The 24,776-nt window shown below is 47.1% G+C and overlaps 1 protein-coding gene across 3 annotated transcripts in view; it reads right to left on the bottom strand.

Moving 5' to 3' along the window:
* The window catches only part of dhx32a (DEAH (Asp-Glu-Ala-His) box polypeptide 32a), an 81,537-nt gene that overhangs the window by 5,032 nt on the left and 51,729 nt on the right, over positions 1-24,776 (bottom strand). For 2 of the 3 annotated variants that reach the window (XM_072479214.1, XM_072479213.1), the window contains 7 exons: positions 17,603-17,848; positions 14,164-14,263; positions 12,847-13,005; positions 5,666-5,857; positions 4,769-4,918; positions 4,393-4,583; positions 3,581-3,762 (listed from right to left, as the gene is read on the bottom strand). In XM_072479214.1, the coding sequence (XP_072335315.1) occupies positions 3,581-3,762; positions 4,393-4,583; positions 4,769-4,918; positions 5,666-5,857; positions 12,847-13,005; positions 14,164-14,263; positions 17,603-17,848 (1,220 nt within the window). Of the gene's footprint in view, positions 1-3,576; positions 3,763-4,392; positions 4,584-4,768; positions 4,919-5,665; positions 5,858-12,846; positions 13,006-14,163; positions 14,264-17,602; positions 17,849-24,776 lie in introns of all 3 variants that reach the window. The other variant, XM_072479215.1, reaches the window with a different exon arrangement.

The following is a 24,776-nucleotide window of genomic DNA, read 5'->3' as shown; positions in this document are numbered from 1 at the left end:
GGGGGGTGGTCCGAGGGGGAGAGCAGCATCGAGTGTTGCTTTATGCAGACGACCTGTTGCTGTATGTGGCGGATCCAGTGGAGGGGATGGTGGAGGTCATGCAGACTCTAAGGAAGTTTGGGGATTTTTCGGGCTATAAGCTTAATGTAGGGAAGAGTGAGCTTTTTGTAGTAGTCAGGAGATCAGGAAAGGGGGATAGACGATCTACCGTTGAGGAGGGCGGAAAGGAGCTTACGGTACTTGGGGATCCAAATAGCTAGGAGTTGGGGGGGCCCTACATAAACTTAATCTGACGAGGCTGGTGGAGCAGATGGAGGAGGACTTCAAACGATGGGACATGTTGCCGCTCTCGCTGGCGGGTAGAGTGCAGTCGGTCAAAATGGTGGTCCTGCCGAGGTTTCTTTTTGTGTTCCAGTGCCTTCCAATTGTAATCACCAAGGCCTTTTTTAAGAGGGTAGGTATTATGGGTTTTGTATGGGCGAAAAAGACCCCGAGGGTAAGGAGAGGGTTTCTGGAGCGCAGTAGGGACAGAGGAGGGTTGGCGTTGCCGAATCTGGGTGGCTACTACTGGGCAGCCAATGTGGCGATGATCCGTAAGTGGGTGATGGAGGGAGAAGGGGCGGCATGGAAGAGGCTGGAGACAGCGTCCTGCAAAGGAACGAGTCTGGGGGCGCTGGTGACGGCACCGCTGCCGCTCTCGCCGACAAGGTACACCACGAGTCCGGTGGTGGCGGCAACGCTAAAGATCTGGGGCCAGTGGAGACTGCACAGGGGTGCAATGGGAGCCTCGGTGTGGTCCCCGATCAGGGGTAACCATCGGTTTGTCCCAGGGAGGATGGACGGGGGGTTTCAGAGCTGGCATCGGGCAAGGATTAGAAGACTGGGGGACCTGTTCATTGATGGGATGTTTGCGAGCCTAGGGGCACTGGAGGGGAAGTTAGGGCTACCCCTGGGAAATGCTTTCAGATACATGCAGGTGAGGGCGTTTGTGAGGCGACAGGTGAGGGAATTCCCGTTGCACCCGGCACAGGAGATTCAAGACAGGGTGATCTCGGGTGTATGGGTCGGAGAGGGCAAGGTGTCGGCGATATACCAGGAGATGAAAGAAGAGGGGGAGGCGTTGGCAGAGGAGCTGAAGGGTAAATGGGAGGAGGAGCTGGGGGAGGAGATTGAGGAGGGGCTATGGGCTGATGCCCTAAGTAGGGTTAATTCCTCTTCTTCGTGTGCCAGGCTTAGCCTGATACAATTTAAGGTAGTTCATAGAGCGCATATAACGGGGGCGAGGCTGAGTAGGTTCTTTGGGGTAGAGGACAGATGTGGGAGGTGCTCAGGAAGTCCGGCAAACCATGTCCATATGTTTTGGTCATGCCCGGCACTGGAGGGGTTCTGGAGGGGAGTGGCGGGAACAGTATCTAAGGTCGTGAAAGTCCGGGTCAAGCCAAGCTGGAGGGGTAGCACTATTTGGAGTAGTGGATGAGCCGGGAGTGCAGGAGGAGAAAGAGGCCGGCATTCTGGCCTTTGCGTCCCTAGTAGCCCGGCGAAGGATCTTGCTAATGTGGAAGGAGGCGAAGCCCCCCAGCGTGGAGGCCTGGATAAATGATATGGCAGGGTTTATCAAATTGGATAAAGTTTGCCTTGAGAGGGTCTGCGCAGGGGTTCTACAGGCGGTGGCAACCGTTCCTAGACTATCTCGCGGAGCGTTAGATGAAGGTCGGTCAGCAGCAGCAGCAACCCAGGGGGAGGGGGGGATGTCTTGCATTGGGGGGGGGGAGGAGGGGGGTTTATTTGGGGGGTATTTGAGCAAGAAAATACATGAGGATCTGGAAAACTGACATGTACGGGAGGGATCCAATGTACAAAGCTCTGTATCATATCGATTTACCATGTCCATGTCTTGCTGTGTGTGCTTTCTTTCTTTTTGTCATGGGGGGGGTTTGTTTGTAAGGGTGAAAAACTGTGTCAAAATTCTTAATAAATATATATATTTTTTTTAAATGAGGGGCTTTAATTGAGGGTTAGTAACTAAAAGACACACATTTAAGGAAATTGGCAACTGAGCCAGATGAGAGATGAGTTTCTTTTTACACGTGGTGTTTTGATCTGGAATGCACTGCCTGAAAGGGTGGTGGGTGGAAGCTTTCAAAAGAAAAGGAGATGGTGAAAAATTGCAGGCCCATGGTGAGGGAGTGGGACTAATTTAGGGGCAGCACGGTAGCATCATGGTTAGTACAATTGCTACACAGCTCAGGGTCCCAGGTTCGATTCCCGGCTTGGGTCACTGTCTGTGCGGAGTCAGCACGTTCTCCCCGTGTGTGCGTGGGTTTCCTCCGGGTGCTCCGGTTTCCTCCCACAGTCCAAAGATGTGCAGGTTAGGTGGATTGGCCATTCTAAATTGCCCTTCGTGTCCAAAATTGCCCTTAGTGTTGGGTGCGGATACTGGGTTATGGTGATCGGGTGGAGATGTGGGCTTGGGTAGGGTGCTCTTTCCAAGAGCCGGTGCAGACTCGATGGGCCGAATGGCCTCCTTCTGCAATGTAAATTCTATGAAAATAATTTGATAGTTCTTTCAGAGAGGGGTCGAATAGCCTGCACAGTATAATTCTGAGAAAACCCAACTTGGGCTTCTACTGTTGTTATAACTGCGCACTGCACATACTTAATTTAATTAATAATCTTTATTGTCACAAGTAGGCTTACATTATGCAATGAAGTTACTATGAAAAGCCCCTAGTCGCCACATTCCGGCGCCAACCGGTTACACTGAGGAAGAATTCAGAATGTCCAAATCACCTAATAGCACATCTTTTGGGACTTGTAGGAGGAAACCGGAGCGGCCGAGGAAAACCACGCACGCACGGGGAGAACAAAGTGAGAAGTCATAGATTATCATTGAATTTGCAGTGCAGAAGGAGGCCATTCGGCCCATCGAGTCTGCACCAGCCCTTGGAAAGGGCCTAAGCCCACACCTCTACCCTTTCCCCATAACCCAGTAGCCCCACCTAACCTTTTTGGGCAATAAGGGCAATTTAGCATATGCAATCCACCTAGCACATCTTTGGACTGTAAACCACCCGGAGGAAACCCATGCAGACACGGGGAGAAAGTGCAAACTCCACACACACACTCACCCGAGGCCGGAATTGAACCCAGGTCCCTAGAGCTGTGAGGCAGCAATGCTAACCACCGTGCCGTCCATTAATTTAGGTTGCTATTTACCTGACAACGGATGTCAAGCTCTCCAGCTCTTAAGAGTAGGAAGCAGATATTACTATGGTAAGGAAGCAACGGTTAAATCTCAAAAAGTGATTCAGCAATGCATATTTCTCATCATTATTATTCAAAATGACATTCCATCAGCAGAAAACCGAGAACCCTTTGTTTGTTCTGAGGTGGTAAGGTATGTTGAGAGGATATTGATAAGCCATTATAGCTTTGTTGTCGGGTTTTTATCTTCTCAAACCCCTTGATAGTACAAGTTGACTGATGCAATTAAATGGCAACATTTATTACAGATGCAAGGCATTCAATTTGCATGTTTTAACAGCACTGTTTGGACTCCGAAGGAATTGAACTTACTTACATTTCAGGTGTCACATCTGAAACAATTCTGATACAATTGTTCTCAGATATTGTAAATTCATGGAACAAAACCCATTCTGGTTTTAATCTTGCTGAACAGTAGCTTGAAAAAGGGTGCAGCTGGGCTACGTGTCTGTGCGTTAGCATGACGTAATTTCCTAATCCATCAACATCTCGAGCGGTCTAGAAGTAAGAATGCTACATTGAACTAATTTCTACAATTGCGAACCGTAACACTGAAAATCCCTAAATGTGAGATACAAATAGAGTAATGCAATTCTAATCTGCAGTTTCTGTCATCAAAAGATTCTTACTAAATTTTCAAATGGTAAAGTAAAATCACCACAGTCCCAGATGATCAGAGGCTGCTTTCCCCTTTGAGAGGGAGAGCTGACTGGTGGTGATTTAACCTGTGGATCACCACATCTCAGGTGAGGGACAAGGTTGGGAAGGCGGGCCTTCCTGAACAGCCTCATCTCAAATACTGCCAGTTTGCATCTCCATGTTCAGCAGTATTCAAAGCCATTAGATAAGAGGAATTTTACCATTTATTGATTGGGCCTTTAGGAAGAAAGTAAACAATTGATGAGTTGCGTCACAACGCACACCAAATGAACTGAAACCAAGAGAACCGTGGCATGAAACACATTGCAAATATCTGGGTGGGCAATACAAAGGGATTGCTGTGGACTTAACTGTCGATCAGATTGCTACTCACAATGTTACCAAGTACTTTTAAACATAGAATCCCAATTCAGAAGTCAGAAATTCAGCTCCAAAATAACGGTAAAAAATGTTTGCAAAAGTATTTACCTGCATGAAATAACCAGACAGCAAAGCTCTTTTCACATTCAATGAATTCTTGTGTGTGCCAAATGCAGGTTTTGAAACGGGTAGCTCGATGCGCTGCATAGTGTCCAATAGGTCAGTTCGTACGGCATCTGCTGTCCTCAGAGCCGAGCAATTCAAGAAGTTGTCATGGCACCACTTCTCATCCTCACAGACTGCACAAGAGTAAAATCCAATCATTCAAACGGCAGGTTGATTGAGTTTTTATAAAGGAGCAAATATAACAGGAGATGGCTAGTGAGTCAAGTCAATCAGAGCAAAATAATTTCTTCAGTACGCAAAATAAGCATTTTTGTTTAAAACTGGGAACCCTCTTCCTCCTGTTTCAAAGTTTACTTACATTGATTTGATGAGAGCAGCCTGTTCTGCTTGAATGCCCTGTAAACGTTTATGAGGGTAAAGTGATCACCCTCTGGATGCAAGAATTTCCTCCGACAACCGCTTGCAACTTCCTCTGAACCAGGAGGTGGATCCAAGAAACAAAAGGGAGCTTTACAAAAGAGAAAATAAAGGAAACAATTACAGCAGTTGCTTTTTGGTGCAGGCTGTCTTTCTGTCATGGTAATGACTCTGTTGAAGTACTTTGAGGCTTTGTTTAAAATGTTCATGGCTGAATTGAAATAGTTTTCAAAATTTGAAATATGTTGCATGAATGTGTTGTACTAACACACCTTTGAAATGGCAAAATGAAAGCAGATATTACAGTTGAACACTAATGTCTAATTTCCTGACTTTTAAAGCAGCATTAGTTTATAAGGCCAGGTGGAGCAGCATGGTAGCACAGTGGTTTGCACAATTGCTTCACAACTCCAGGGTCCCAGGTTCGATTCTCGGCTTGGGTCACTGTCGGTGCGGCGTTTGCACTTTCTTCCCGTGTCTGCATGGGTTTCCTCCGGATGCTCCGGTTTCCTCCCACAGACCAAAGATGTGAGTGTTAGGTGGATTGGGCATGCTAAATTGCCCCTAGTGTCCAAAAAGATTAGGTGGGGTTACAGGGATAGAGTGGCGGTGAGGGCTTGGGTAGGGTGTTCTTTCCAATGGCCGGTGCAGACTCGATGGGCCGAATGGCTTCCTGCACTGTTCTATGATTCTATGAATGGCTTACCATAATATAACAAAACTTGATTGTCATGCACATACATCTTCCAAAAAGAAACCAGTAATGTAATCTATGCATCATAAAATTATATAGAGAAAACAGAAAGAGGGACAGAAACATAACTGGTTGCTTTAGTACCTGTTACCATGGCGGCTATTGTTAACATCTCATTGACACAGCCAAATTCGCAGGATGCAACGAGAGCTTTTGCCATTTGGGGATCCAGTGGAAATTCTGACATAATGATTCCAATTTCTGACAGATTTCCATCATCATCCAGGGCTGCAAGGTAATCGAGGTCTTCTAATGCCTGCATCAAGGCTTCCGGGGCTGGTAGAAAAGGTAACTTACTTGTTTATTATGTAATGGTTATCATTGATTTTGAATTCTAAACCGTCTTTAATCTCTGTGCCCATCATCCATCATGCATAGTTCGACTCTCAACCAAAGTGTTATTTTGATCCGCCAAGTCAGCAGGTGATAACGGGAAGGCGGTGGTGTAGTGGGATTGTTATTGGACTGGTAACACAGAGACTTGTGGATCAAGTCCATGGCAGATGGTTTGAATTCCATAAAAATCAGGAACTGAAATGATGACCATGAAACCATTGTAGAAAAAACACATATGGTTCACTAATGTCCTATAAGGAAGGAAATCTTCCACTCCTACCTGGTCTGGCCTACATGTGACTCCAGATCCACGGCAATGTGGTTGATTCTCAAACACTCTCTAAACTGGAGAGCAGTTAGGGATGGGCAACAAATGCTGGCCCAGTCAACAGTGCCCACATCCCGCAAATACATTTTAAAAAATGACTTGGGCTCTGGCAAACTTTAAGCAAATAATCATTAATCAGAAGCTGAAAGGAACCACCCACCCATATTTAGCTTGACATTGTATAGGCAGTGAGTAGGTTCAAGGTGCTCATGAATACTAATCAATTGAAATATCAGCCATAATATTTAAGTTTGCACCAAACCTAATCCCAGAACCCATGACATTTAACTAAAGTTATAAAACCCTTGAACCTAATTGGTGAAAAGATAGCCAATATACAACAAGCAATACAGCATCTCATTTTAAACATTCTATAATTTTCATCTTCTACAACTGATCAGCATTATTCTAGTAACCTGTTTCTCATCTCAAACTATCTTTACAGTTTATTTTAGTAAATTAGGTCATTTTATTTAGTTGTGTAGGGAAGTACTTGGTTTTTTTGGTTCGTATTCAGCAGCTGAAGTATTGCTCACTGTGAAAATGTGTTAACTTACACTAACGTTTCTCATTTCTGCTGCATTTAACAATTTGAAAGACATGGCTGGAGTGTACAGTACATACTCAGCCTTCCCAGACAAAGCTAGCCATGAGGATCCTAACAATGGCTTTGGTACCGCGGTGAGAATCAGGGTGCAGCTGACAGAAATTAATGAAAGTGAGTCCACAAATTTTCAGAAAATAGTCCAGTACAGGCTGTGAATCAGTCTGTCTAAATCAAAACTCGTTGTTTTTGCACAGTTCAAAATGTGCCATAACTAATTTTGACTTCAAAACTTGCACAGAAACGAAATGTCTGTTTTTAAGCATTGCATCATGTTTCAGCAATGTGGAGTCAGAGGATTTGTGCAATACAAACAAGGTTGTATTGTTGGAATAAAAATTGCAGGGAAAGCTAAAATTCAGCCTTCAGAATTCAAACACAATGCAGATATGGCAGTGTATGTTATAGACTACCCATTCAGTACAAAGCAGATGTCTCCAATGATTCCTTTTTGGCCAATTTAATAATCTACCTGCAGCTCAAATATACTTTGTATATTTATGAACGAGCACTTTATTTTTAAAGTTTATTGGATTAGATTATCTTCCATTGGCTGTACAAGTTAAGAACAAGGCACAATCGTGTTTCAGTGCCTCCCCATACTGATTACAAAGGCCTTTTTCAAGAAAGTGGACAGTATTATGAGCTTTGTGTGGGCTGGAAATACCCCGAGGATAAAGCGGGGGTTCCTGCAGCACAGTAGGGACAGAGGGGGACTGGCACTGCCGAGTCTGAGTGACTATTATTGGGCCGCCAACGTGTCTATGATATGTAAGTGGATGAGGGAAGAAGAAGGGGCAGCGTGGAAAAGGTGGAGATGGCGTCCTGTAAGGGAACAAGTTTAAATGCACTGGCGACAGCGCCGTTACCGTTCCCCCCGAAAGAATATACCACAAACCCAGTAGTGGTGGCGACTTTGAAGATTTGGGGGCAGTGGAGATGACATAGGGGAGTGACGGGTGCCTCGGTGTGGTCCCCGATAAGGAAAAATCACAGGTTCGTCCAGGGGAGGATAGATGGGGGATTCCAATCTTGGCAGCGAGCAGGAATTGGGAAGTTGAAGGACTTGTTCTTGGATGGGACGTTCACGAGTTTGGGAGCATTGGTAGAAAAATACGGGTTGCCACCTGGGAATGCCTTCCGATATATGCAAGTGAGGGCATTTGCGAGGCAACCGGTGAGGGAATTTCCGCAGCTCCCGGCGCAAGGGATCCAGGACAGAGTGATTTCGGGGGCATGGGTCGGTGAAGGTAAAGTGTCCGATATATACAGGGAAATGAGAGACGAGGGGGAGACGATGGTAGAGGAGCTGAAGGGTAAATGGGAGGAGGAGCTGGGGGAAGAGATTGAGGTGGGGCTGTGGGAAGATGCCCTAAGTAGGGTAAATTCCTCGTCCTCGTGTGCCAGGCTTAGCCTGATCCAATTCAAGGTTCTACACAGGGCACATATGATGGGAGCAAGGCTGAGTAGATTTTTTGGAGTGGAGGATAGGTGCGGGAGGTGCGCGGGAAGCCCGGCGAACCACACCCACATGTTTTGGTCATGTCCGGTATTGCATGGGTTCTGGGTGGGTGTGGCAAGAGTGATCTCAAAGGTGGTGGGGGTCCGGGTCGAACCGAGCTGGGGGTTAGCTATATTTGGGGTTGCAGAAGAGCCGGGAGTGCAGGAGGCGAGAGAGGCCGATGTTTTGGCCTTTGCGTCCCTAGTAGCCCGGCGAAGGATTCTACTTATGTGGAAAGAAGCCAAACCCTGGATAAACGACATGGCAGGGTTTATAAAATTGGAGCGAATAAAATACGCACTAAGAGGTTCGGCTCAAGGGTTCACCAGGCGGTGGCAACCGTTCCTTGACTATCTCGCAGAGCGATAAGGGAAAACAGGAAAGACAGCAGCAGCAACCCAGGGGGGTGGGGGGTGTATTCGGTGTTTGGGGTTTTTTTTCTTTCTTTCCATGCTAGTTGTTTATATTTATTTTTTCAGTATTATTATTTCTCTTTTCTTGTTCTTTTCCTGCACTTGTTGTTAGTTTAATATATTGTTTAAATAACGGTCAATGTACATTTTGTTACAAAGTTGTAAAAATGGATAATTCTTTTTGATCGAAAAACCCGGACCCTCTGGCATGCGACGCCCACAGGATGTCCCTTGGAGACCACGGGAGACGGAGAGACCTGGACCAACAGGGGTGTGCCACCCAGCGACGAGAAGGGCAGCCACAGGCCCCCGTCACAGCCGAGCCAGGACACCACTACCCAGGACACTACTACCCAGGACACCACTACCCAGGACACCCCTACCCAGGAAGACGAAATACCGGACAGTGACACAGAGTGGATGGGTGGAGACGAACCCCCACCCCAAAGTGCCATGGACACAAGAGTGGGACGAAGAGCACAACACAACGCCACTGCTGTCACCAACACCCTCCACCATCGCAGAAACACTCACCTCGGTTGGGCACTTTAGTGATGAGGCGTCTGGTACACTCACTGGTGCGCACATCACAGCCGTCCCGGTACAGCAGGTGGAGGTAGGAGCAGCAGAGGGGCCGGGCGGTCGGAGGGCAGCCCAGCCCAAGCGAACATCTGCCGCCCAGATGGATCCCGGGTTCCTGGAGTTACCACACCCACCCATAGATCCGATGCAACCACCGAACCGGAGACGAGCGAAGAGGGTGACGGCCGGCTTGCGGCGGCTGCAGTCGCAGGTGGAGGAGTCCACCCGCATCCAGGAGCTGGGAGTGGTGCCGGTCATACGTGCCACCCAGGCCAACACCGCACGGGTGGCGTCCGCGGTGGAGGCAATTGGTGCGACGGTGTCAGACATGGGGAACGGTTTGCGAGGCCTGGGGCTTTCCGTGCAGGCAGCGTCTGTGGCCCAGGACATGGCTGCCCTCTCACAGGAGGCCATGAGCCAGTGCCAGCGCCAGATGGCAGAGGAGCTCAACGCCATGGCCCAGTCTCAGCAGGCCATAGCCCAGTCTCTGCAGGCCATGGCCCAGTCTCAGCAGGCCATGGCCCAGTCTCAGCAGGCCATGGCCCAGTCTCAGCAGGCCATAACCCAGTCTCTGCAGGCCATCGCTGAGGGCATTGGCGCCATTGGCCATGTGCGAGCCGGCGTCGCACAGTCACAGACAGGGTTTGCCAATCCCCTGGGCTCCATGGCTGCAAACCTGCAGACCCCTGTCGATACCAGCACGGGCCTCCAGGACTGACAGCGCCAGATGTCGGGGGGGCGTCGGATGGCCAGTCCGTTCGCATCCCCCACCCATGTAGAGGCCTGGGGGCCATCGGGCACCCCGAGGGAGGAGGAGGTGCTGTGGTCCGTCCCGGGTCCCCCTGTAGGGGAGGTCCCGGATCACCGCGACACCTCGGACTCCCCCCCTTCCGTCCCAGGTGCATCGGGTGGGCAACGGGCAGGACAGGCTGGCAGCTCGCCATCCCAGTCGCCCGGGCCGCAGCCTGGCCCATCTAGGCCAGGCCGCCCCAGGAAACGGCCCCCAAAGGGATCCCGTGCCAGAGGGCAGGAATCACAGGAGTCCACCTCCAGTTCTGCTGTACCGTCTGGGGAACCACGTAGACGTAGTCAAAGGGCCCGTAAGGCCAAACAATTAGACACTGAGTAAGTTGGCACGGGTGCAGGGCACAGATGAGTTTTAGGGGCTAGGGCACGTGCATGAACTCCTTTGGTTATTAAAGTCAATGTTACACCTACAGAAGCTGCCTTTGTGCTCTGTCCAAAGCATGCGGGGGTGTCATGTACGTTGAGCGCAAGTGTGTGTGTGTGAGGGGTGGTCTTACCTCAGCCCCAGGTGAGTCTGCCCCTTCCCCCTGGGCCGCCATCAACATCCCCCCGGGCAGAGGACGGGACCGTGCGCTGCAGTGTCACAGCCGCATGCAGGGATGGTCCGGGTGGATGGTGGTACTTTGGCCATGGGTCAGACATAGTCCGCCGATGTGGAGCCAGGAGCTCATCGCAGGGCGGGTTGTCATCATCCTCCATGGCCTGCAATAGACACGCGTCCACCGGCAACTGTGTGAGCCCGGCCGTTGTGCCGCAGGTGGATCGGAAATGGGGCAGGGTGGTGTGCATGCAGGTGGGGTGGGTGGGGTTGGGGAGGGGGGTGAGGGTGCTGGGTGGGTGGATGGGTGGGGGGTGTGAGTGGTCGGCTGTTGCCATGGTGTGCGGTCTGTGGCCATACTACCCGATTCCCACGCCCATCTAGTCAGTGAAGCGGGTGGCTATCAGTCTGTCCCGTGCCTGCTGGGCCAGCCGGTAACGGTGGACAGCCACCCGCCTGTGTCTAGCCCGTCTGCCCTGACCATTGCCCCCATCCCCCTCATCTGGGGAGGACTGCGCCTCTTCCTGCTGCTCCTCCACTCCGCCCTCCTCTGCCTGCGGCACATCGCCCCTCTGCTGGGCTATGTTGTGCAGGACGCAGCACACCACAATGATGCGGCCGACCTCCTCCTCATCCAGGGCAACATAGACATTAGCGGCTGCCGCCACGGCGGCCAACATCGCTGGATGGTCGGAAAACATGACGGCCTGGTTGGAGACGGGGGGACGGAAACGACGACATGTCATCATTGCCCAGACCCCCGCCTCCCCCCAGCCAGGTGGCATGGACCGCATGGGTCCAACTGTTGGAGGCTGGCACCTGGCCAGGTGGACCAACTCACTTGCCCTCGCACCCCCCTCCCCGGCACGGACCCCCCATCCTCCTCCCCGGCACGGACCCCCCCCCCCCCATCCTCCTCCCCGACACGGACCCCCCATCCTCCTCCCCGGCACAGACCCCCCATCCTCCTCCCCGGCACGGACCCCCCATCCCCCTCCCCGGCACGGACCCCCCCATCCTCCTCCCCGGCACGGACCCCCCATCCTCCTCCCCGGCACGGACCCCCCATCCTCCTCCCCGGCACGGACCCCTCATCCTCCTCCCCGGCACGGACCCCATCCTCCTCCCCGGCACGGGCCCCGCATCCTCCTCCCCGGCACGGACCCCCCCATCCTCCTCCCCGGCACGGACCCCCCATCCCCCTCCCCGGCACGGACCCCCCCATCCTCCTCCCTGGCACGGACCCCCCATCCTCCTCCCCGGCACGGACCCCCCATCCTCCTCCCCGGCATGGACCCCCCATCCTCTTCCCCGGCACGGACCCCCCATCCTCCTCCCCGGCACGGACCCCCCATCCCCCTCCCCGGCACGGGCCCCCCATCCTCCTCCCCGGCATGGACCCCCCATCCTCTTCCCCGGCACGGACCCCCCATCCTCCTCCCCGGCATGGACCCCCCATCCTCTTCCCCGGCACGGACCCCCCATCCTCCTCCCCGGCACGGACCCCCCATCCTCCTCCCCGGCACGGACCCCATCCTCCTCCCCGGCACGGACCCCCCCCATCCCCCTCCCCGGCACTGACCCCACCTCCCGGCACTCCCCCGGAGCCCAGCCCACTCTAACCACCACCCCCCCCGCCGCACACACACATAACCCTACACACACCTCTCCCCACACATTCAGACTGCGGCCACGCCATCGCCTGCCCAGTGGCCAACCCCCCAGGCCGTCACCCACCTCCACGCTGGTCGGCGTGAACCTGGAGCACAGGTTGACGGCGATTAAAAGGAGGATTGATTTACGTCAACGTGACCCGTCATCACGTCGACGGGACGTCGGCCCATCCGGACGGGAGAATATCGGCAGGCCCAAAATTGGCAGCCTTGCGCCCACCCGTGCCATTCTCCGACGTCTGCGTCGCCATTAACGCCCCGCCGATTTTTCTTCCCTCGGAGACTTCGGCAACCGGCAGGGGCGGGATTCATGGCGGCCAACGGCCATTCTCCGACCCGCTGGGGGGTCGGAGAATGACGCCCCTTATTAGAATTATAGAACTGAAGCCGAATTTTGGTATTTTAAACAGTTTAACATCTATTATTCACTTCAGAAACAGGTAATTTCACCCATTTGTTGCATTTTTTAACTACGAATATTACCTGGCTTGTCAATGAAGTCACATTGGCCCATGTCTGCTATATCCATTCTTTTCAGGAATAGAACCATGCGAGTAAGGTTGGATTCTAGTACGCAAGCTGGTGAAAGCTCTGTCATCTCGTCCTTCAGAAACTCCTCAGTATATAATCGGAAACATTTGCCTTTGAAAACCAATTAGTTCAGAATAGCTTAGTTATACTTTTTGAAATTAATATTTGTGCAAAATAAAAGGCTACAAGAACAGTTATTGAAAATACAAAACCAGTATTTGTATTGTGCAGTAAATAAAATGTCAGACCTTAAAATGTGTTTCCTTTTCCTTGGTGTCAACATATATCAAAATATGGACGATAAAGTTATTCTGAGCTTGTGTGGTACAAGTTTTCTTTCATATTTTCCCATATCCAGAACTAACTTTGGCAATGAACCTTCCCTCATACCAATTGACTTTGTTAATGTTAATCAAAGCAAGAAAGGAAATTCCCACTTCAGACACCCAGCATCAATCATGCTTCAATGTCTTGCACAAAAAGCTCTAGAGTAAAACTTCCTCTCACTCAACTGCAATAAAAGGGCATAATCTACTCACTTACTGGACTGGGTTCATTTACAGGGGCGTAGCAGTAATCAAAGACCCCTCCCACCCGGCTTACTCACTCTTCCAACTTCTTCCAACGGGCAGGAGATACAAAAGTCTGAGAACACGCACAAACAGATTCAAAAACAGCTTCCACCTGTTACCAGACTCCTAAACGACCGTCTTATGGACTGTCCTGATTTATACTATACTTCTGTAAGCTTCACCCGATGCCAGTGTTATGTATTTACATTGTATACCTTGTGTTGCCCTATTATGTATTTTCTTTTCATGTACTAAATGATCTGTTTGAGCTGCTCGCGGAAAAATACTTTTCACTGTACCTCGGTACACGTGACAAAAACAAATCCAATCCATCACCCAGGGCAATGTTCTGAGCCTGGTGAATCCCACCACAGCAGAAGGTGAAATTTGAATTTAATAAAAATTTGGAATTTAATAAAAGTCCAATGATGACCATGAAACCATTATCTTAAAGGAAGGAAATCTTCCATCCTTACCTGGCCTGATGTAGATTTGACTACAGATTGACTCTTAAGTACCCTCTGATCTGGCCTAGCATGCCACTCAAGGGCAATTAGGGATGGACAATAAATGCAGGCCCAGCCAGCGACACCCACAGCCCAGAATTAATTTTAAAAAGTACACACACAAATTTCATTGATTAATGTATATAACCTCCAATTTCAAATGCTATATAAAAATATCTCAAAAGTTTTACCCAGTTTAGCTGTGCCCATGATGTGAGTGCGCATCTCTGCCTGGATTTTGCTGATTGGTCGCATCACTAAAGAATCTGCTCGTATTCTTGGATTATAAACCTAGGATTAGATCATGAACAAAATTACAATCTATAGACAAAAATCAAGAATGTCTGAAAGAGTGATACAGTGAGGCAGAGCTTTATTGGCCAGCTGGATAGTTCCAAAATGCGCAAAGTTACTCCAAACAAAATTACTAAGAATTTCACACAAGTATAAGCCCACCTAATATGAAGTGCCTTGAGTAACACATTCAACATGCCAAGGCCAGGGAATTGAAGCTCAGGCCAGCTAAAAGCCAAAGATTTGGGACTGGTGAGGAACACTTCTGCCATCAAATAAGAATATGGCACTATCAGCTTCCCACCAATTGTTATCCACAGCCACTTTACTTGTTTCCAAGGCACAATTGATTTACCAATAGTTGATCATGTTAAAACTACTCACAAGAAAGCGATTTCCAAAAGCCACGGGTAGAGTTTAGATAGTTTGTAAGCAAATTGACAAAGTATTGGGTTACGGGGATAGGGTGGAAGTGATGGTTTAAGTGGGTCGGTGCAGACTTGATGGGCCGAATGGCCTCCTTCTGCACTGTATGTTCTATGTACTTGCAGAGAAACTGCCAACCAACTGATAAACTCTTGCTGACAATTTCTGTGGAAACGCCCTTGATTGACAACTTCCATAGAGGTGTGAAACACTACAATTCATTACTCTCAGTACATGAAAAGTCTCTTTATCTTTTTTAGAAAATGCTAATAATAGTGCACTTGTATTCAAACTGTGGGATCTGAAGATGCATCATTGGGATGCAAGAAAGGTTGTCACACCTAGAAAGACTTTTTTTTGAAGATCCATCAAGAATTTCAAACACTGGGATATATGGAAATTAAACAAAGACTTTTATGAGAAACTATTTGAAATTTGACACTGCTCTTAATATGTGCATCTCATCAGAATCCTATCCGTTTCCCATTTTGATCTGAGTCTCCAAATTGAATTAAAATTTTTAGTCACTTGCTTACACATGGGCTCCTGTTGAAGCTGCAGATTGCTGCAATTAATCCACCTAAATTGAGGTCCTCCCAAAATGAAACATGACTATAGTGCATATATCAAATCAGAGTGTGAAATGCCAATCAGCCCAAGGCTTATTAGCTCATCCTCCCTCCATTTCGGCCAAGCACAGCAGTTCACCCACCAACAATAAAGGACAACAATCCCAAATCAATGCATCAGTCAATAAGCAATCCCTTTCTTTTCCAATAGACTCCAGAAAAAAAAACAATTTGTTGGCTTCACAAATATAGTCACACTAAGAAACCTGACAGACCGATCATTGCCGGTAAGAACTGCAATGAGAATTCATAACCCTTTCATAAAATATGTATGCACTTAACAAATTGTTACAGACAGGAGAGAGGCAAACAGAACCTCTTTATCGTCTCCCTGTCTGTTCATAAGCAGAGTTTGAGGTATTTTTAAAGCAGGCTGTTTCCTCAAACCCTCGGTTTCTGTAGTCTAATTTTACAAGTACCACACAGCAAAGTCTTAAGGATTAATTCAGAAGGTTAGTTTATTTCACATTCAAACCGAGGTGTTGTGGGGTGGGGAGGAAAGACGCTTGCAACCTCACACACACATATATGGTAAAGGAGACAAAGAGGGAGTTTTAACAACTATGGACAACAACAGCAAAAGAGCCACAGAAATGAATATTAGTTCACGTGATTTCCAGAGTCTAGAAAGTTAAAGTTCAGGAGGTGTTTCCTTCATGGTGGAAGTCAGTGCTGATGAGTCCCTCATTGGAGACAGCAGCACAAAAGTCCTTAAAATGAATGACAATTAAGCATGATGGGATTTTTGTACTTGGACAACTTCGCAGGCAATGATCAGAGACTTTGAAAATCAAACAAGCGTCAAAGAGTTGAGAGATGGTAGCAGGATGCTTGCCCAGCATAGAGAAATCTAGAGGTATCTCAGTTTTCAAAGGAATATAGAGATTTCAAAATGGTCACTTGAGTTGTGCAGCCATCTTTCTCCACAATGATTTCAAAAGTGATCTTTGTCTATTACCTGGGACTGGCTTTGATTTCAGGACTGATAATATTCCAGCCATTAGCCTTTTGAAAGAGTTATCATCCATGTTGCAGTGTTTGTGTCAGGATGCCATGGTCTGGGTGGTCTATGCAGGACTGGACATTTAAAATCTCTGCTTACCGGAATATGACAGCTGATGCCGTAAAAGGCGGGCATAGCTTGTGCACGGATTCTCTATGTTGCTACACTTTAATGCCTGTGGCATTGGGCTAGACGTGAAGGATCTGTCATCAGAAGATTGTTACAGAAAAATTGGTGAAACTTAATTGTGCATTTTTGGTCTAATCAGGATTGGAAATAGGGTTTCTGATTCTGACCAGAAGAGCTGGATCATTATCTGTGCATGCTTTTCCTTTGGTTCTACATTGTGCTCATCACGTGGGTGCTCTTTTATGCTCTGGTGCAAGAGAATATAAAAGCTTTTGCTCGAATAGTGTGTAGTGTTCCACATTTTGGAATACAGAGTGAGGCCTACGGGACACGTTACGCCTGAAAAGTGGCAAGGCGCAACGTGACCGGTAGATGCCAGATGATTCCTCTTCTGGAATCTAACTGGCTCACAATGCCTCACAAGATCTAACAGGTTCTCGCAAGACGAGGCGATGTGAATCCCACCCATTGTGGGCGGGATCACTTTTTGGCAAACCTGCATGTTAGAGTGAGACAACTAATCTCACTCAAATATTCATTCCCACGATCTACCCAAGGTGTGCAATCTAACTCCCTCACCTTGTAGATCTTGGGCAAGTGCCGTTCATTGCTGATGCAATGACATTCATGGTGGGGGGTCTCCCAGGGGATCAAAGGCCTCAGGTGCTTGCCCTCTGGGCAGGGTGGCACCCTGACACTGCCAATGCCACCTGTGCACCTTTGCACTGCAAGCCTGACACCTGGCACTGCCAAGGTGTCCAAGTGTCACTACCAGTTAGCAAGAGCACTGCCAGGGTGCCAGACTGCCATTTTCATGTTGCGGATTGGGCCCGGGGGTGACCTGTGCAGGTGCGGGGTGGTCTGAAGACCCTTTGAGCAGTGAGTTGGTGCTTGGAGGGGTTTTGGGAAGAGCTCCTCAGTGCAGAAAATGGGACTAAGTGCGGCCTCGGCTATGAGTTCCCTGCTGAGGCCCCCAATCCCCCCAAATGGTCATTCAATAGCATGGTGTTGGTGCTCTGAGCACAGGGAAACACCTGGCTAATCGTGCGCTATGGAACTCTGTTCCAATTCGGGTAGATTGCGCCATAGTGACCATACCTTTAATGTACTCCTGCTAAACAAAGTCAGTGAAAGATATGGTGTACTCACATTCCTTTTCTCCATGCCCACATCGATGACAAACTTCACGTTCTCTATGCAAAGTAAGGACTCTCCCATACTTGTGGTCAACATCACTCTCCTTTTGTATCGTTTGCAGTTCTTCTCAAACATGTCACTTGGTCTGTCAACATACGTACCCTGTTCTGGGTAAAAAGGAATTGGCACTAGTTCTCCCAGCATTGGGTGCAGCTTAGAACCTTCTCGTTTGATTATACTGTAGGCCTCGTCAATTTCCTGCGAGTATGTAAATATGTTAATACAAATTCTGATAACTCACAGCCAAAAGCATTTACATAAATTAATTTTTGCATCCTTATAAATGATCATTCAAACCACAAAGAATCCAGATTTGTTCCATGCTGTGCACTACATGTTCTATATCCATCAGAGTTATATTTGAACAATTTTTGTAACCACCCAGTTGTAATGACAATGGTAAATGTGCTGGAAGACAAACAAAAGGTCACTGTTCTATTTACCCTGCAGTGACCCTTGCTGAAAGTGCATACATATGCAGACTGCACGTAGTTCTGATGTTAAAGCTCATAAGGTCCAACGACACTTAACGGCTCACAAACAAAGAATGGTTACTTTAACAGCACTTCTGGGACTGCACCCACCATATGCCAAAGAAGAAAAAACTGTAACAGAAGGTATAAAATTTAACAGCAAACCTCAGAAGTACTCTCTTCTCATTATATAAAGTTGCTTGGAATAAGATTGTTTGAATGTTTTTGTTTTACTAGCAAGTTCTGGTGACATCACTGGGACAGGACAATCTGGAAGTAACTCCTTCAGTAAACATCTGGGGGGAGTTGGTGGGTCTGGGGGGGAAAAAACATCTGGAGGGAGGGGGAGTTGAAAATGAAAAAAAAAATGAAAATCGCTTATTGTCACAAGTAGGCTTCAATGAAGTTACTGTGAAAAGCCCCTAGTCGCCATATTCCGGCACCTTTTAGGGGAGGCTGGTATGGAAATTGAACCGTGCTGCTGGCCTGCCTTGGTCTGCTTTCAAAGCCAGCGATTTAGCCCTGTGCTTTAGACAGTTGTGTCGAACATACATTTGAACATCCAAAGTAGGAGCAGGAGTAGGTCACTCGAGCCTTCTCCTCCATTCAATAAGTGCACGGCTGATCTGAGTGTAACTTCAACCCCATAACCCTGCCTACCGGTAACCTTTCACCCCTTGTTAATCAAAAATCTATCCAGCTCTGCCTTAAAAGTATTCAAAGATTCTGCATCCAACGTCTTTTGAGGAAGAGAGTTCCAGAGACTGACGACCCTTCGACAGAAAAAAAGTTTTCCTCATCTCTGTCTTAAATGAATGGCCTCTTATATTTTAAACTATATATTTTATACTAGTTCGGAGTACTCAAGAAATTTTGTTTTTTAAATCTCAGTACATCCAGTACATCTACCAGCGTCATTGCAACTAGACAAGAGTTTGTGGTTTTTCAATTTTTAAAAAGCAGGAAAGCTCCTGTTCCACCAAGTAGATGAATTTATGCACCACACAATGATACAGTTTTGATTCTAGCCAGTGTACAATGTATAGCAAAATATACCATACATTGTAGAAAACTATCTAATTTGCATTTTTAAAAATCAACAGTATCAGCCTCCATTACGCTACCAGGGAATCTCTTTCGTAGTTTTACTACTGCCTCACTGAAATAATACTTTCACAGATTAGTTTTGGGTAGATTTTAGAAATAAGAAAACTAACGCAATGTCCCACAACAAGCTTTCAATCAGAGTGTGTTTGGCTTAAGAATGGCACCATTCTTGCTTCCAAGTCAAAGATTGTGAGCTGAAGGACCAGGATTTGAGCAAAATTGACTTCTCCAGAATCAGACTGCTGCATGAGCTACAGGGTTTTGAATGACAAATAAAGGTAGACTACTTGTTTGATGTTTGTAAAAGATATCATGGTATGATATGAACGTCAGCTGTTCTCGTCAAAATTCATCCCTTAAGCAGGGCAGCATGGTGGCGCAGTGGTTAGCATTGCTGCCTCACGGCGCCCAGGTTCGATCCTGGCTCTGGGTCACAGTCCGTGTGGAGTTTGCACATTCTCCCTGTGTTTGCGTGGGTTTTGCCCCAGAACCCAAAGATGTGCAGAGTAGGTGAATTGGCCACGCTAAATTGCCCCTCAATTGGAAAAAATGAATTGGGTACTCTAAATTTAAAAAAAAAAAATTCACCCCTTAAGCAAAAGCAACAAAATTGGTCATTTATTTGCTGTTTGTGGGACCTTGCACTGTTTTGCATCTGTCTGAACAAAGTGACTGTTTCCAGCAGTAATTCAATGACTACAACACATTTGGGACAACACTTAAGGTACCACTCAAAGTAATCTATTTTTTCCATATAAAACTAACCGTAGTATGATATAATATGTTAAAACAATAGTCGCTTTCTGTTTTAGTTTAAATTGTTATTCCTTTAGTTTTTAATTCAGTGAGGTGGCAAAATAAAATAAAAATCGATTCTCACTGTTGTTATAATATGCAGTGTCAGTACTAGGATATATAACAAATAATGTGAAGCACATCAACAATTATTTAGTAAGTGTAGAGTGTTTTCTTGATGATCAACATCAGTTCCTCAAGCGCAAAAACAATGTTATTGACTGAAACACAGTATGCATTTATATAGCATATTTAATGTCAAAAAATACCCTAAGGAGCTTTAAAGTGAAATGAAATAACAATTAATGGTATGGCAAAGAATACATCCCTGCTGGTGAAGCGTCACGTGATCTGTAGTGACCTCAGCAGTGAGTGCATCAGTTCTCCATTTTAGTTTGTAAGAGCAGCATCCCTAATAAAATCTCTCATCATGTTTGTAAGAATCCAGAGTGTGGCACCTCCAAACCTGTTCTCTTTGCGGCAAACTCAAAAATATAACAAAAGAGAAAACTGGCTGAGCAAAATAAAAAGTCATCAACAAATCGCTGGAGATGGCATCGAGAGCAGAGAAAGATTCTCGGACTCGCACACACATTGGCCGAAGCAAACCATCAATGCTGAAGGTTTTTACCAAGAAAATCAACTACAACCACGAGTAAAGGCTAGACACTCAGTGGGGGAATGCTGCCGTACAGAAAATAAATGCAAGAACTCTACCGGACGGCAACAGGCCAAAAGTTGAAGAAGAACTAGAAAGGCTAGGTCAAACAGGAGCCATTGAGCCAGTTGCTTAGAGTGATTGGGCAACACCAATAGTTCCTGTAACGGAACACAATGGCTGTGAGAATATCTGGAGATTGTAAAACAACTATTAATCCTTAATTGAGAGCAGATCACTATCCACTGCCGCTGATTGAAGACTTGTTTGCTGGACTTTCTGGAGGACAGAAATTCAGTAAAAATGATTTATCACAGGCATATTTACAAATGAATGTTGCTGCAAAATCACAACCGCTATTCACGATTGTGACACATAAAGATCTGTTTTGTTACAGAAGACTTCCTTTTGGAACAACATCTGCTCCTGTTCTTTTTCAGAGGTCGGTGATCAAATACTGAGTGAGCTAAATAGAGTGCAGTGTTTTTTAAATGATATTCTTGTCACCAGTTTGAACAGGAACACCTGAAGAACTTGGAAGCTACTCTGAAACATCTACAAAAGCATAATCAGCCATCGATACAGATGGCTTACACAAGGAGCCGAAGAAGATGGCAATCTTAGAAGCACCACGTCTACAAAATGTGACACAACTTTGGTCGCTTTTTGAATCAATCAATTATTATGGTAAACTCTTGCCTAATTTAGGACACAATTGAAGCCTTTACACATGTTATTATGTGCCAAACAGGTGTGGCACTGTTCAGAAGAATGCAAAAGGGCATACAATGAGGGAAACGATGCCTTACAAGTCTGCATGGGTCTCACCCCCACAATCCAGAAGATGTGTAGGGTAGGTGGATTGGCCATGCTATAATTGGGTAAAAAAAGTTGCCTTACAGAATCAATGCTGTTCACTGCAATGCCAAACTGAAGTTACAACTTGCTTGCAATGTGTCAACCTATGGGGTTGGCAGTTGTCTCACATATAATGCCTTCAGGAAAGGAACGACCAATAGCATTTCCTTCCCGAACTCTTACTAGCACTGAAACAAATTATGCTCAGCTGGACCAAGAGGCTTTGAGCATCATTTTCAGGGTAAGAAGGTTCCACTTTTTATGGACGTGATTTTACTCTTGATGGATAATCGAATCTTGATGACAATCTTTGAGCCGTATAAAGGTATTCCTCCTTTAACATCCAGTAGATTCCAAAAATGATCTTTGATATTGTCAGCACACAGGTACGATATCCAATACTGTAAGTCAGAGCAACATGCAAACGCTAATGATTTGTCAAGATTGCTGTTACAAGTGAAGCAAGACCTGAAGAATATTTCATCAACATCCTATATTTCTGGGGTGGTACGGTGGCGTAGTGGTTAGCATTGATGCCTCACGGTGCCGAGGACCGGTTCCCTGTCCATGTGGGGTTTGCACATTCTACCCGTGTCTACGTGGGTCTCACTCCCACAACCAAAAACGATATGCGGGGTAGATGAATTGTTCACACTAAATTTCCCCTTAATTGGAAAAAAGATAATTGCGTACCCATCCACCAGACCCCACGGGTCACCTCCCGGCCATCCCCCCCTCCCCCCTCCGCTATTTCCCCCGGCCCTGGCAGAAGCCCCCCAGCCAGCAGCACGACTGTCAGCGAAGTATGGCAGTGTTGGACACTGTCCGTACGCCCTCTCTATCACTCTTTTTTGAGTGGACTGCGCTGTTGGGAACTCGGACCTTCAGAGGCAGAGAAATACGGATGGGCCAACTAATGATATGCAAATGGTGTATGCACGCCGTGCATTGCATTGATGCCGTTTCCGAGGTGACGCAGCATTGTGATTTGGCGTCAAACCAGCGCCTGCCACGATTTTGCCATCGGAAGCTATTCTCGATCACACGCCCCAATTTCACCATCGGCTAACAAAGAATCCCGCTCCCTGTATTTCTCACTTGTGGATAATGTACCTGTGACTTCATATCAAGTACAGAGGTAAGCAAGAATTGAGCCAGCGATGAGGAATGATGGTCCAAAAAGGAACAATGTCAGATGTTCATTGTAAAATCCAGAGCTCAAGCCCTACATCACATGAGGATTTGAGCTGATAGTACAGAATGGAGTTTTATTATGAGGAATCTGAGTGATTAGTCCTCCATGCTTGTGCAGTAAAGTCCTTGACCAACTACATGAAGGGCAACCTGGTGCGGTGAGGATGAAAGAACTGGCACACAGTTAGTTTTGGTGGCCAGGATTAGATGCTTAAATCGAAGAGAAAGTGGGGCAATGTCAGTCCTGTGCAAAACTAGAAAACGCTCCACCACGATAACCGTTACATCTGTGGGAATGGCCGACACAGCCATGGCAGTGAATACAAATAGACTATGCTGGTCTAGTGGAGGGTCACATGTTCCTAGTGATTGTGGATGCACATTCTAAATAGCCAGAAGTCATTATCATGAAATCCACAACGACCGAACAAACCATTGAGAAGCTAGACAAAATAGTTGCAAGATTTGGTGCACCGGAACAGGTTGTAAGTGACAAAGATATGCAGCCCATTTTGACGGAGTTCGTGGACAACTTAAGAGGGAATGGATTACAGCATATAAAGTCAGCTCCGTACCATCCTGTAACAGATTTCTGAATGGTTTGTTCAATTATTGAAATATTCATCAAGGCATTGAAGGACCAAGGTACATTGGAAAGAAGAGTAAAGAAATTCTTAATGTCTTACCAGCACACAACACAGAGTTCACCAGCAATGCTGCTGTTCAGGAGGAAACTGCAAACAGTTTAATTTGTGAATACCACCTGATATTTCAGAGATTGTCAAATGACAACAAGTGCAGATTGCTAGGAGAGAGCAGAACTTTAAAAAGTAAGTATTCAATCAAGGAAAGCAAGCGCTAGCCAGAAGCTACAACACCAACGGGAAATGGGTATCTGCTGTGATCTTCGCAAAGAAAGGTCCAATATCAGTCAGCGAACATATGAAAGAGTTTGGCAATGTCATTCTGACCAGCTACTAGCTTCATGAAGTGAAATTAGCTTTCTGCAGAGAAAAAGAGGAAGTGAGAGCACTTAACTGCCTTTGATGTGGCCCATGAACTGTCAATCATAGCTAAATGTTTATAAACGTTGTGGGTGGTTTCACAGTTTGGTACTTGAGATCCATTCCAGTGTGAAGGGAAGTGAAATTAAACAAATCCAGACAGCTAGTTGTGTGTAAGCTGTCAATCATAGCCTAATAAAACCAATTTGAATCGATGTGAATGAAAGCCTTGCAGATCAAAGATCTAAGGGGCTTTAAACCCAGATGATGTGTTTTTTGCTGTCTAGGAATTTACAAGTACTGCTTTCCCTGCCTGATCCAGCAGGCATATTTCACAGGTGAGTTTTAAAGCAGTGGTCCTTTCACTGTCTCTGTCTGGACTGCTCTCTAGCTTCCAGGCAAGTGTTTCTGTAATGGGGGGGCTCTCTGGTGGGGGTCTCAGATAATGGAGGCATCCTGGTGGGGCATCTCTGGTGAGACCTCTTTTATGGGATGTCTTTGGTGGGAGTCTCTGTAATGGGGGTGTCTCTAGTAGGGATCTCTCTTATGGAAGGGTCACTGTTGGGGATCTCACGGATAGGTCTCTGGTGGGGGTCTCAGTAATGGGGGTGGGGTCAGCGGGGGTCAGGTCACCATCGTAATATCGTAATGTGGGGGGGAGGGGGGGTGGAGTGACCGGGCAAATCCTGTGGCAGGTGTGGGGGAAGAATTGTGTTACCGGGGATGAGGGCAGCCGCTGGTCCTCACCATCAGGTCACCTGCTGAAAATGGCGGTCCGATAGTGGGATTCGCAATAGAATCCCTTCCAATCCTCGCCATGGATAAATTTGCATGGCAAGGGAAAGTGAATAACCTCTGGACAGGACAAAAGCATAGCTGAGACTTTCAAGAGGAGATTCGCTGAGCTGGGGTAATGATATTGGCCATACGGTCAGCTTCAGATCAAGTAGGACATTGAGTTGAAAACATTTGATTTAACTGAGATGTAGCTGGGGAGTGATGGAGAACTGGCTGTCGGACAAGTCGACTAATAACAC

This window comes from Scyliorhinus torazame, chromosome 16, assembly GCF_047496885.1.
Source record: "Scyliorhinus torazame isolate Kashiwa2021f chromosome 16, sScyTor2.1, whole genome shotgun sequence".
Classification (NCBI taxonomy): domain Eukaryota; kingdom Metazoa; phylum Chordata; class Chondrichthyes; order Carcharhiniformes; family Scyliorhinidae; genus Scyliorhinus; species Scyliorhinus torazame.
This window is presented reverse-complemented; position numbering and strand designations above follow the sequence as displayed.